The sequence below is a fragment of the Oncorhynchus keta genome, chromosome 14 (genome assembly GCF_023373465.1).
Source record: "Oncorhynchus keta strain PuntledgeMale-10-30-2019 chromosome 14, Oket_V2, whole genome shotgun sequence".
Lineage (NCBI taxonomy): Eukaryota > Metazoa > Chordata > Actinopteri > Salmoniformes > Salmonidae > Oncorhynchus > Oncorhynchus keta.
In genome coordinates, this window is record NC_068434.1 from 69448533 (window position 1) to 69462682 (window position 14150).

Here is a 14150-nt window from a genome sequence, read left to right on the forward strand (position 1 = left end):
CAGTGTTGGGAGACACTGGGTTTGGCGTTGTTACTTGCCCTAATCTTTCTCCTGTCATTCTGGCTGCATAGATCTTTACTGAACCATGAGCAGGAATGTTGGAGGTACTAAACGGGGTCTGGGTAGTGTAGTAATGTATTTTCATGTTCCTCTCTTGCAGGCATTTCAATCTGCGGATGAAGAGGGACACCAGCCTGTTCTCTCCAGACCTCAAGGTAGAGATATCAGGAGTGGAGGCGCCCTACGACCCCTCCCACATTTACACTGGAGAAATCTTCGGTAAGTCCAGCAATTATTTCTGGAACGACAAAGTCCTTTTGCACACAGACACAATTACGATAGTTACCAGGGAAACGCTTCCCGCATCCATTTTGATTATTTGCTTTTGCGTTGATCTGTGGGTGTGCGCCAGTGTGTTGTTGAGGGTTTGATAGCGTTGGCGGGCTGGAGTTGTGCTTTTGAACGTTGTTAATGGATATCATTCTCCACTCCACTCTTTGTCTATGTGTGTGGTGTGTGTGCGTATAGGTTTGGAGAATGTGTTAGTCACGTTCCAGCCTCACATCCTCAGGTTCCTCCCCATGCCTGCAGCAGAGCTCACATGTAACACAAGGGAAAACAAGGCCAAGGTGTGTCTGTCCGGTCATGTGACGTGGTGTGTTTGTGTGAAGCTCTCAGATCCCAGCGGGCTCATCTCCACTCCCACCTCATCATTCTCAGATGCTGTCATCTCTCTTATCCTCTGCTGAACAGACTGTAATTCAAATCAGACTTCACTGGAGCAACACTTCTTATCTCTATCAAATGGAAATCTTGAGATCTGTTTCCTTTTAGAGAAGCAGCACTGTGTCGTTCCAAGGACGACGATGTTGTAGCCATTTCTCAGATATGATTTGTAATGCAATGGAAAGGTTTGTCCAGACCAAAAATCCCTCTACATTTTTCTTGTCAATAATAAAGGTGGACATTCAAAGGTGGAATTTAGATTAAGTCAGAGTAACTGCATTTACCGCACTAATATATTCATTTATTTGCACAATTTCAGAATCAGAAATCTAAATGTTGAACTTCTGTAGTTGTACTCTGCTGTAAAGGCCATACTCTTTGTCTCACCTTTAATATATCTCTGTGTTTAAAAATATATATTATAATTTTTTTTTTTTTTTTTTACCCTGTTTCTTCCAATTTTCATGATATCCAATTGGTCGTTACAGTCTTGTCCCATCGCTGCAACGCCCCTACGGACTCGGGAGAAGCGAAGGTCGAGAGCCATGCGTCCTCCGAAAACACGACCCTGCCAAGCCACACTGCTTCTTTTTAGAACCTCCTTTTCTCCTGTTTTTCAGACTTTTAAAAATGTTCCTTTTCTCCCCAATTTCGTGGTATCCAATTGTTAGTAGTTACTATCTTGTCTCATCGCTACAACTCCCTTACGGTCTTTGGGAGAGACGAAGATCGAAAGTAATTTGCTAGATTTCCATCCAATTGGAATATTTCATGCAAATGTTCAAAAATCTGGATGAAGAAAATGTGCACATTTTCCCCCCAGTGGTGTGTTTCCACCAAACATACTTGTTGCAGATAAAAACCAAGCCGCACTGCTTCTTAACAAAGCGCGCATCCAACCCGGACGCCAGCCGCACCAATGTGTCGGAGGAAACACCACGCACCTGGCGACCTGGTTAGCGCGCATTGCGCCCGGCCCGCCCCAGGAGTCGCTAGTGCGTGATGAGACAAGGATATCCCTACCGGCCTAACCCGGACGACGCTAGGCCAATTGTGCGTCGCGCCACTGACCTCCCAGTCGCGGCTGGCTGTGGCAGAGCCTGGGCACGAACCCAGAGTCTCTGGTGGCACAGCTCGCACTGCGATGCAGTGCCCTAGACCACTGCGCCACCTGGGAGGCACTGTTTTTCAGACAGTTTAACATATCTGCTAAGATCCTATTACAGTGAGCCCCACTCATTTGCTGTGCACTAGCTAGATTTCCATCCAATTGGAATATTTCATGCAAATGTTCAAAAATCTGGATGAAGAAAATGTGCACATTTTCCCGCCAGTGGTGTGTTTCCACCAAACATACTTGTTGCAGATAAAAATCTGTGAATTTAAGTTTTCATGTACCAAATAAAAATCTAAAGTTCAATGTAGTGATGCACCGATATGACATTTTTGCCCTATACCGATATCCAATATTTTCCTTGCTAAAACAACAGATACCTATAACCGATATTTCAAATTTTAGCAGCCTTTTTAAGCATTCTAATACAGTTAAATAGTTCAAACACACACATGGACGCAGTGGTCTAAGGCACTGCATCTCAGTGCAAGAGGCGTCACTACATCCTCTCGTTCGAATCCAGGCTCTATCACATCCGGCTGTGATTGGGGAGTCCCATAGTGCGGCGCATAATTGGCCCAGCGTCGCTCAGGTTTGGCTGGAGTAGGCCGTCATTGTAAATAAGAATGTCTGACTTGCCTTGTTAAATAAAGGTTACACACACACTGACCAAAAAGTTATTTTATTGGGATTTACGTATGTTCCCATTACCAGTCACACATAATGAAAACCTATTTCTTTCACTTACTTGCTGTGCTGTTATGATGATCATTTGTTCAAGCGTTTCATTTTCAACCAGGATTTATATGGAACGCCGTTTGGGTCTTTGTGTGTTAAAAAAGATACACGTCAAAAGATAACACTACGTGACGTGTCAAATAACAACATAATCCGTTTCAATCGCTATAGTTAGCTAGCTAATCTAAAATAACCCTAATTTATAAGACCGTTCTTATTTGATTATTGGTGGTCAGACCCATCTATGTGAGGCTAGGGATTAGCCAAAATAGTGGACTTTGGGGTTGGCCTTCAAAATAAAAGTATGGCATAATTCTGTTTGCATTCATTTGCATCACTGTCAATGACATACTTTTATTTTTAAGGCAAACCGCAAATTCCACTTGTGCCTAATCCTTATTGTGGCTAGCTTCACAACACATTACCCGGTCCAGTCGAGCCTCACTAGACAGATAAAGCAAGCTGGCTGCTTATAACGTTAGCTTTGGGCAACAGGGTTAAGTAGCTGGCTAGCTATTTGTTTTCATGAACTGAAGTTCAATATCAATAGGCGAACAACAAGTGGCAACCTAGCTAATACTTACTCACAAGGATTCCTAAATCCTTGCTAAGAATAATTAAAATGGTCATTGTTTTCAGGCTGGTTGTAATTAGTGCTAGCTAGGTACCAAGCTAACGCTAGCTACCCCAGAAGTTGCGGTCAAACAAATGATGCTTTATTACCAACTCTGTTCGTGGCCAGTGTTTGCTTGTTTGCAGACTTTATTTGTACATCTTTGACAGTGCTACTGTATCTTTTTTGACACGCAAAGACCCAAACAGCATTCCATAGTTTGTATGTTGTGAAGCTAATAGCAGTGACGCTATTACTGTCTTATTCCGGTAGGGCAACATCTGAAAAATAGCGTACTTGGTAGTGTGTACCGGTGTTCGACCAGTCGGCGAAAGCCAACTTCACCCACGACGGAGAACGGTTGATTGTCAAGGGCAGTGAATTCCATTATCTTGGCTTTAATGGATTTTGGCTTTGAGTTGTCTTGCTGAAGTTTTATTACTCTTTCAATTGACTGCTCAACTTGTTCACTGCTCGATCCACACAGCAGACATTTTGGGCTAGGTTAGGGATGCTGTGTTGCACGAGTAACGCAACATTTCTACGTGGCGTCATTACGTCATGTACCTACGTTATATAGGTATGCACGGCAGCTTTGACATCGGTTTTTAACATCGCCGTTAAACAAGACATTCGCCTATACCGATGTTGGCATTGTTAGCTAATATCGTCCGATTCCGATATGTTCACTGACTATATCGCGCATCCCCAGTTCAATGTGTTTCCAGTGCATTTTCAACTCTTGTGATCGTTTTGTCACAAACTGGTGCGATAAATAGTAAATGTGCCTACTCTGGTCTCGCAGATGGTCTACAATGCGAGTAGGCAAGTCCGCATGATGAGATGATTAAGAATAAGAGCTAGAATATTTTTTTCTCAAGCATCGATCATCATGTTACCAGAATAAGACCCTCGATATTTATTGGAAAGGAGCATCAAACTCATCACTGTGCCCTTTCACCACGCTGTGAAGTTCATTAGCAGCCTAACAAACTGCATGGTTTCCCAAGTCGTGGTGGGAGGACCACACACCATATCATCTCGTGACACCAAGTTTACTTCAATATTATGGTTATTATATCAATATTTGCACATAATGGCATTTCTACCGCCATTTCGTGCATAATTAATTTTAGGCACAAAGATCCCACCTGTCGAACAAACGCATGATCTGTAGTCATTTATAAACTTGTAACGAGACATCCAGTTTCCATCACAGCTGTTGTGATTTTTTAAAATATACACGTATGCCTTTACTCGCATAAGAACTGTGGATGGAAACGTGGTTACTGATAAGTTTAATTGCCAGACACACTCTGACTTACTTAGGGAATAATTAGAATAGTCAGAAGATGATGTTCATGTTTACCGAGGCCTTGATGTATGACAGAGAGGCTTAGGCTTAACTAAATCAAATCTAAAACCTTGCTCCCCCACATTGTTTTTGTATTATGGACAGTTTCCATACAAGAGATGATACGCTGCAAGGAACACGTAATATTGTCCTCAAAGACCATGTTCCCCAAGCTTGATGAGCTTTTTGGCAGTTGCTAATCTTCAGAGAAATAGTGGTCGTGTAATCATCATGCAATCACGCTTCAGTAAGCAAGGCCGCTTGCCAAAGGCATAATTGCTGCAATAACAAAGGGCTACAAAAATGTAATACTCTAGAATACTGCAATTAGGGATAAAGATTGCACTCAGAGTTGAATTGCAGTAAGTGGCAACATCTTTCTCTTCTCAACCCTTTTCTGTCTAATACAGTGCCTTCCGAAAGTATTCATATCCTTTGACTTATTCCACGTTTTGTTGTGTTCCAGCCTGAATCAAAAACCTATTAAATACACACAATAACAAAGTGAAAATGTTTTTCAAATTTTTTTGCAAATGTATTAAATTAAATACAAACATTTCACATCCCTGAGTGTCACGATCGTCTGAATGAATGGACCAAGGCGCAGCGTACTTAGAGTTCCTCATGTATAATAAATATGAAACTCACCATAAACAATACATTCGAAAACGAAACGTGACGTTCTGGGCTGCTCACAGGCAGCTACACAAAAACAAGATCCCACAAAAAAACAGTGGGAAAAGGCTGCCTAAATATGATCACCAATCAGAGACAACGAGAGACAGCTGCCTCTGATTGGGAACCATACCAGGCCAACATAGAAATGAAAAAAAATAGACTACCCACCCTAGTCACACCCTGACCTAACCAAAATAGAGAATTAAAAGGATCTCTAAGGTCAGGGTGTGACACTGAGTCAATACATGTAATAATCACCTTTGGCAGCGCTTACAGCTGGCAGTCTTAAATAGCTTTTGGATTGTACAATATTTGCACATTATTTTGTTTAAAATTCTTCGAACTCTGTCAAATTGGTCGTTGATCTTTGCTAGACAGCCATTTTCAAGTCTTGCCATAGATTCTCAAGTCTGTGACTAGGCCACTCAAGAACATTCAAGGTAGTGTTGGTAAGAAAACTCCAGTGTAAATTTGGTCTTGTGTGAATTTGTCTCCCAGTGTCTATTGGGAAGCAGACTGAACCAGGATTTCCTCTAGGATTTTGCCTGTGCTTAGCTCTATTCCTTTTCTTTTTATCCTAAATAACTCCCTAGTCATTGCCGATGACCAGCGTGCCAATAACATGATGCAGCCACCACCATGCTTGAAACTATATAGAGTGCTACTCAGTGATGTGTCGTGTTGGATTTTCCCCAAACGCTTTGTATTCAGGACATGAAGTCAATTTCTTTGCCACGTTGTTTGCAGTTTTACTTTATTGCCTCATTGTAAACACTTTTTGGAATATTTGTATTCTGTACAGGCTTCTTTCTTTTCACTCTCATTTAGGTTAGTATTGTAGAGTAACTAAAATGTTGTTGATCCATCCTCAGTTTTCACCAATCACAGCCATTGAACTTGAACTGTTTTAATGTCACCATTGGCCTCATAGTGAAATGCCTGAGTGGTTTCCTTACTCTCCAGAAACTGAGTTAGGAAGGATGCCTGTATCTTTTGTAGTGGCTCTGTGTATTGCTACTAGCGATGCACATACATGACATTTTTTGCCTATTACCGATATCCTATATTTTCCTTAAAAATAAATTAAACCGATATTAACATTTTTTGCGGACTTTTAACTTTTTAACTGTACTAGAATGCTTAACATGCACATAGACACAGCGGTTTAAGGCACTGCATCTCAGTGCAAGAAATATCACTACAGTCCCTGGTTCGAATCCAGGCTGTATCACATCCGGCCATGATTGGGAGTTCCATAGGGCGGCACACAATTGGCCCAGCGTCTTCCGGGTTTGGCTGGGGTAGGCCGTCATTGTAAATAAGAATTTGTTCTTTAACGGACCTAGTTAAGTAAAGGTTGCACACACACACACACTGACCAAAAAGTTATTTTGTTGGCATTTACGTATGTCCCCATTACCAGTAAAACATAATCAAAACCTATTTATTTCACTTACTTGCTGTGCTGTTTCGTTGTTCATTTGTTTAGTCGTTTCATTCTCTTCCAGGATTTCATCATAAATGTCAAGCAGTGAAGTTTCATCTCTGTCTGTCCGTGACCTCTCTCCCTCGGTGCACACTGTCACTGTGTCCTTTTCCATCTTGTCCAGCTCTGTCTGTAACATTTCACGTAAACCCTGTTTCTTGTCTGCATTGAAGTAGCGGTCCTTGTACATTGCATCGAGCATGGTGGCGACACAGTAAAGAGAGAATGACTGTTGAGCAGGCGTTTCAATGCCATGACGGAGGGTATCACGTCTGCTGCAGGCACAGTTGATGAGCTCATTTCTCGAGTCAGTTGTTCGACTGGAGCTAGCTAGTGGGTTCGTGTTTCAAACACGTTCTCAAATGCATTGAAATGACAGCAGCGGTATGACAACCAGCATGTTCACGAGCATGAAATACGACTTTCCTCAGTACGAAATCCTCGACGACCCACTGTGCTGTCAGACTCAGCATGCTCATGGGGCTGATATCGCTTGTCCAAATGTCAGTCATGGAGCTAATAGCAGTGACGCTATTACTGCCAAAAATGAAAAACAGTGCACTTGGTAGTGTGTCCCGGTGCTTGACCAGTCGACGAAAGCCAACATCACCCGCGACAGAGAACAGTTGCTTGTTATTAAGGGCAGTGAATGCCATTATCTTGGCTTTAATGGATTTCAGCTTTGAGTTGTCTCGCTGAAATTGTCCTACTCTTTCAGTTGAGTGCTCGATCCACACAGCAGACATTGTGTGGGCTAGGTTAGGAATGCTGTGTTTTACGTGCCGTTATTACGTCATGTACCAACGTTTATATAGGTATGCACGGTTGCTTTAACATCGGTTTTTAACATCGCCGTTAAACTAGACATCGGCCTATACCAATGTTTGCATTATTAGCTAATATCATCCAATTCCGATATGTTCACCGATATATTATCTTGGCTTTAATGGATTTCGTTTTGAGTTGTCTTGCTGAAATGTTCTTACTCTTTCAAATGACTGCTTGACTTGTTTTTTATTTTTAGGCCAGTTGAGAACAAATTCTCATTTACAACTGCGACCTGGCCAAGATAAAGCAAAGCAGTGCGACACAAACAACAACAGAGTTACACATAAACAAACGTACAGTCAATAACACAATATAAAAATATAACTATAACAAGTGGCAACAGTGAGAGACTTATTTCTGGAAAGGTGGATTTTTAAAAGTAGATGCTGAAACTGTTTGGGCACAGACCTGGATAGTATGACAGAACTCTGCAGGTTATCTCTGCAGTAGGTTGTAACTTTGCCCCGTTTGGCAGTTGTATCTTGGCGGAGTGTGCAAAGGAGTGAGTAAAACAAATTTAGGGAGGAGGCTTCTGATGTTAACATGCATGAAAGCAAGGCTTTTACGGTTACAGAAGTCAACAAATGAGAGCGCCTGGGGAATATGTGTGATGCTGGGGGCTACAGGGCCTGGGTTAACCTCTACATCACCAGAGGAACAGAGGAGGAGTAGAATAAGGGTACGGCTGAAGGCTATAAGAACTGGTCGTCTAGTACTTTGGGAACAGAGAATGAAAAGGGCAGATTTCTGGGTGTAGTAGAATAGATTCAGGGCATAATGTACAGACAAGAGTATGGTAGGATGTGAGTACAGTGGGGGTAAACCTAGGCATTGAGAGACAATGAGAGCTTGCATCTCTGGAGACACCAGCTAAGCCATGTGAGGTCTGCCCATGTGTGGGGTGTGTGATAAAAGAGCTATTTAAGGCATGTTGAGCTGGACTTGTGGCTCTACAGTGAAATAGAACAATAACTAACTGAAACAGCAGAAGACACTGCTCTATCCACACAGCAGACATTGTGGGCTCGGTTAGGAATGCTGTGTTGCACGTGTAGCTCCTACATTTTTTGTGGTGTCATTACATCATGTGCCTACGTTATGTAGGTATGCACGTCAGCTTTGACATCGGTTTTGCACATCAGCATTAAACTAGACATCGGGCCGGTGTCGATGTTGCCATTTTTAGCTAATATCGTCCGATTCCGATATCTTCACCGATATATTGTGCATCCCTAATTGATACACAATCCAAAGTGCAATTTAATAACTTTCACCATGCTCAAAGCGATATTCAATGTCTGCTTTTTTCCCCCAATCTACTATTAGGTGCCCTTTGTGAGGCATTGGAAAACCTCCCTGGTCTTTGTGGTTAAATCTGGGTTTGAAATTCACTGCTTGATTGAGGGACCTTGCAGATAGTTGTATGTGTGTGGTACAGAGATAAAGTAGTTGTTCAAAAATCATGTTTAACACTGTTATTGCACACAGTTGGTTCATGCAACTTATTATGTGACTTGTTAAGCAACTGTTTACTCCTGAACTTATTTAGGCTTGCCATGACAGAGGTTGAATACTTATTGACATTTCAGGGTTTCATTTTTAATGAATAAACAAACCTTTTAAAAAAACGTTATTCCACTTTTACATTATGGGGTATTGTGTGTAGGCCAGTGACCCCAAAATATAAATGTAATCCAATTTAAATTCGGGCTGTAACTCAACCAAATGAGGAAAAGGTCCAGGGGGTGAATACTTTCTGAAGGCACTGTACATCTCCGGCGTTGTGTGTTGTGTTAAATGCAGTTGCTCATCTGTTGGCCTCTGCCTGATAATCGAAGAACCATGAACTGGAGGTAAATAGCTCATATCCCAAGTTCCATTCTCCCTTGAGTCCCTTTCTCCTCCACCTGTAGCTAATAGCTGTCTGTACTGGGATGGGAGAAGAACCCATCTGCTAGTGAAATACTGTAAGCTAATAGAGAGACAGAGACCAGACCTCTCTATTATGTGTGATCAGATAGGCCTATACATTAATTTTCTCATTTGCCCCTCATAAAGACCAGCAGACTCCACTCTCCTTACTTTACATTAGCCCACTTAGCACTTTGGGGACCAGGCATTTTCATGAACTAAATTAGGTGGTTACCTTGGTCCCAGTCTACTGGAATTCCCATAATTGGAGTGAAGCTGCTTGTTTCTGGACTGCAATAGGGTTTCTGATTAGGTTCAGGGGTAAAGAATATTCCATTTCCACTGTCTATACGGCCACATTAACCCAGCTCTCATTAGTGTTGCGTGTTCTTTTCTCTCCTTCTCTGATACAAAAGTCTTGTCAGTTGCCCTTGGGAAGCGCCGTATTCTCCTGACTTAAACTAGGAATTTTTAGTACTCCCTTTGCTGAGGCTGTGAGGGTATCCGTGTCTGAGTTCTGAGCACTCCTTGGCACAATAATCAGACTTGATCCATATTTGCGCAGAGGATGGGTCTAACCCCTCTGCACTGGCCTTTCATGCCCAGATAAAGGGCTTCCTCTCTGGGAAAATGCGCTGTGCCTTCTGTAGACAAGAAGGGGGAATCTGTCCCTGAAATGATATCAAAACCATAGGGCCCTCTTTAATGTTACCAAGTGCTGCCCAGTATAAGACAACAGATTCAATTGGTCCTCACTCTGATCTCCAAACTGTCCGTGGGGAAAGTATTATTCATGTATTATTATGAAGAAAATGGGACAGCAGAAATGACACATGAAGTCATCTAAAATGACAGTTATTACTGTCAATGAATGGTCTCAGCATAGCTCAACATTCCTTTCCCTAGTATCCTGCTGATTTTGTTTAGATGGAGGTAATCTAGTTTACAGTACATATTATTTTGAGCAAGCACCTCGGTTATTGACTGTGGTTTTCTATTACTCTAATCTAATATGTGCCTAATGTACAGCAGTAGCATTAATGGAAAGCACTTTCTGTTTTTCTCACTTTCAGTATCAAAACAGCTACAAATACCAGTTAGTGTCCCAGTGTTTTCTGACAAACTGCATGGCTAGGGCCTGGAAAACCAGAGAGGACTCTGGGCCCTTGGAGCACAGACAGATATTTAGGGAGAAAGAGCTGGATGCTCCATGGGACAGCTGTGTGTTCTGCTGCTCTCGTTATATCCAGCAGGAGAGCAGAGCAGACGGCCCCCAGCGGGTCTACTGGGCCTCTTTCCTCTGGAAACAGAAACCTAACTTGGGAGAGAGGCTGGCTGGCTGGTTGGCTGTGTTTGTCTGTCTACGCTAAACTGCAATGGTCCCTCAGGATAGCTATGAGACAAACGCTCCAACATTCGCAACCAATACAGAACTGAGGAGAGCAGCAGATAAAATGAAGTTGGGCTTCCCTATCCTGAGGAAAACAAGTCTTATTCTCTCCCTGATTTAGTTATCTTCTCCCATTGAGTTGCCAGTCATCTGTCCTTTTCAATTATAGCCCTCCAGAGTCTGCATTTTTTATAACACATGTTTAATTGGGAGTTTTTCTTCCAACCTGCATAGCTGCTGATGGAAAAGGTTTTTCAAGGCGCTTGCTCTTGACAAACACTGAATTAAAAACCATTCATTTTCGTCGGCCAGACTTTCTCTGTCTGGTTCAAAGGCGGATGATGTTTAATAGACTCTGCTATGCCCTGACAGCGGTTTGTTTTATTCCCTCTTACTCCCTTTATCCTTCTTTCTCACTGGTTCCTTGATTCTTCAAGCTTTAGTTGTACCTTTTGCGTAAGAAACTATTCTTTGGTTTTCCCTGACACTAACCAGAGTCCAAGCTCTTATTACTAAAGTCACTATTTGTCTGATTTCAAGGTCAGATGAGGGGAGCAGGGATGAGTCTTTATGATCCAGACAGACCGGGATATGTTTCGTTCCACCCTGACTCTGTCCAAGACAGTATTCCCCCCAGGAACAGCTCACGGTCTACCATCTGCTCAATGTCTAGAGCTGTGTGTGTGTGTGTGTGTGTGTGTGTGTGTGTGTGTGTGTGTGTGTGTGTGTGTGTGTGTGTGTGTGTGTGTGTGTGTGTGTGTGTGTGTGTGTGTGTGTGTGTGTGTGTGTGTGTGTGTGTGTCCGCATGATGTTCTGTTTGTCAGCTTGCATTGGTCTGTATGTTTTGAGTGTTTCTCTCACACGTTGAGCATTGACTTTCTTCCTACCTTAACTGACTAGAGTTGAGTTGACCACCCTTCCTGACCTTGTCTTTCTCCTCCAGGTGAGAAGGGCACTTTGACCCACGGCTCGGTGGTGGATGGCAGGTTTGAAGGCTTCATCCAGACCCACCAGGGCATGTACTACGTGGAGCCCTCGGAGAGGTACCTCAGAGACAAGGACGTGCCCTACCACTCAGTCATCTACCACGAGGGGGACATCAGTGAGTATACTTGATTCACTGCTCTCCTCTACCAGTCACCCTGCAGGTCTGCTGAAGTAATGGTGCCAACATCACAGCACTAAAATGAGTTCTACCTATTACATTAATGACAGCCATATTTTATAGACTTAAAGGACATGTTCTTTAATGCTTTTGCTATATTGATTCAGACAATATTGCCCATATACAGTATGACTCTGGGTGTGCGTATAAGTGTTGATAATTTTTTAGGGATCTAGCTTTAGAAATTAGAGGTTCATTATCCTATTCAGCAGTTGGAATACAATTTTATTCCAAATAACACACATTTTGTGCAGGCAAAGATGGTTATTATTGGATACACAGTAGATGGCTTGTTAACACCACAGTATTGTCAGTGTTATTTGCTTTGAAAAGCAATTTTTTCCGTCATGAGCATGAAATGGATTGAATTGGCTGTAGCAGCTCTAAATAGCTTTACCATGGCTGTGCTCTTTTTAATTACAGTTGTGTTCAGCCACTGACAGCAATGACTAATCCATGCTGGCTCGTCTGTCCCAGCTTTTCTCTTTCCACCTCTGCTACATACACATCCCACCCTATCATAGAGAACAGTAGGCGTCACACTGTGACAGGACAGGGACTTTAGGTAGTGACACTGAAAGGCGATTCTCTGCTGTAGGTATTTCTTGAGAGCAGCGATATGGACGATGATGGATGGATGAATGTGTGCCTAAATGGGCTGAAGGATGGGGGGGTGGGACAGTACAGGTTTCTCTAGGCTTGGAGGTAAGGTCTTCAAGGCTGTGGAGTGCATACTGAGCAGAGTGGAGGTCTACGGTTCAAGTACAATGCAGAGCTGTCAGAGGAGAGGTCTATCCAAGGGGAGTTTACATTGGGCATTTAGCCAGGAATAAGGTCAAGTTAAGGTCATGTCAGATGAACTGTGGAATGAGTCTGAGCCAGAGGAAGGGGAGCTGAGGAAGGTTGCACTGGAACACTGCGGCAAGACACACACACACACATACAGGGGTTTGGGTTAGGCTGAGCCCTGATGATTGATGTGGAGTCAGGATGAGACACCAATTCCAGTGCCAGGGAGTGAGTGATCTTCCTTAGCAACCAGCCCACCAATTCCAGGTTGATCTGAGGTGTGGGCTAAGTTCCAGAGACCACTGACCCCACTCCCATCCCAGTACAGGCCAGAGAGCAGCCCCCTCAGGCAGGCAGGGAGGAATCAGCGTGGAGGCCCACCCTGTGTTACTTGGCCCTCTTTTCCTCAGATGGGTCTGATTCACAGCCAGCCTGCCTGTTGACACACAGGCACACCCAGCCCAGCATGAGCCTGCAATCAGAGAACCTTTCTCTCACGCTTTGTCTCCACAATGTAGGCCTACTCTCTCTTTCTCCTTTCCCTTTTCATTTTCTATGTATGTATGAGGTGTCAGGAATGCTCTGACCCTATTCCTCCTCCCATCACTCTCTTTCTGTCTGTTTATCTGAGGGTGTGAACAGAGCCTTTCTATTCCTCTTCCCTTTCTCTGTCTCTCAGTGTCATATCCAATAACAGGCTGTCATCTGAACCCCTCAATAGTACTGCAGGGCTTGGTGACTGCCACAGTACCGGATTTGAGGTAGTTACCTATTATTTGTGCTCGTCACATTTTTCTTCTTCTTTCCTTAGCAGATCATATTGCCTGAGACATTACATGAAGGGCCCCATTTCATATTTTTTCCTTCACTACTCTATGAAGTGAATGCCGATGCCCCAAACAGAGATTTTCTGTCAAGTCATGCTGCCGTGTGAAGTCCGGTCATAGCACTGATGGCAGCTCTCTTATAAAGACACTCTTACCTCATTTGTGCCACCAGGCCCCATTATGGGTTAACATGCTCCACACTGCCTCCTTGTGGTGCATCATATGTATATTTGCATAGCGTGTCATGTTATCAGCAGTACATTAACACATAGTTGAGTCATTTATTAATCTGACTTTGGCTACATTCCTATGACACAATGAAGTATCAAATCCATATTGATACAAGGGGACTGGATAAAGACAATCTTCCATTAGACCTGTTTGAGAACTTCATTCCATGTACGTGTTTGTCATTTAGCAAATGCTCTTACCCAGAGCGACTTACAGAAGTAATTAGGGTTAAGTGCCTTGCTGATGGGCATATTGTCAGATTTTTCATCCTTGTTGGGTCGGAGATTTGAACCAGCGACC

The 14150-nt window shown here is 43.0% G+C and overlaps 1 protein-coding gene across 1 annotated transcript in view; it reads left to right on the forward strand.

The window, feature by feature from the left end:
- LOC118393877 (disintegrin and metalloproteinase domain-containing protein 10-like) overlaps window positions 1–14150 on the forward strand; it is a 97161-nt gene that overhangs the window by 62567 nt on the left and 20444 nt on the right. The window contains exons 3-4 of the mRNA XM_052462284.1: window positions 161–279; window positions 11782–11940. Of these exons, the coding sequence (XP_052318244.1) occupies window positions 161–279; window positions 11782–11940 (278 nt within the window). The remainder of the gene's footprint in view (window positions 1–160; window positions 280–11781; window positions 11941–14150) is intronic.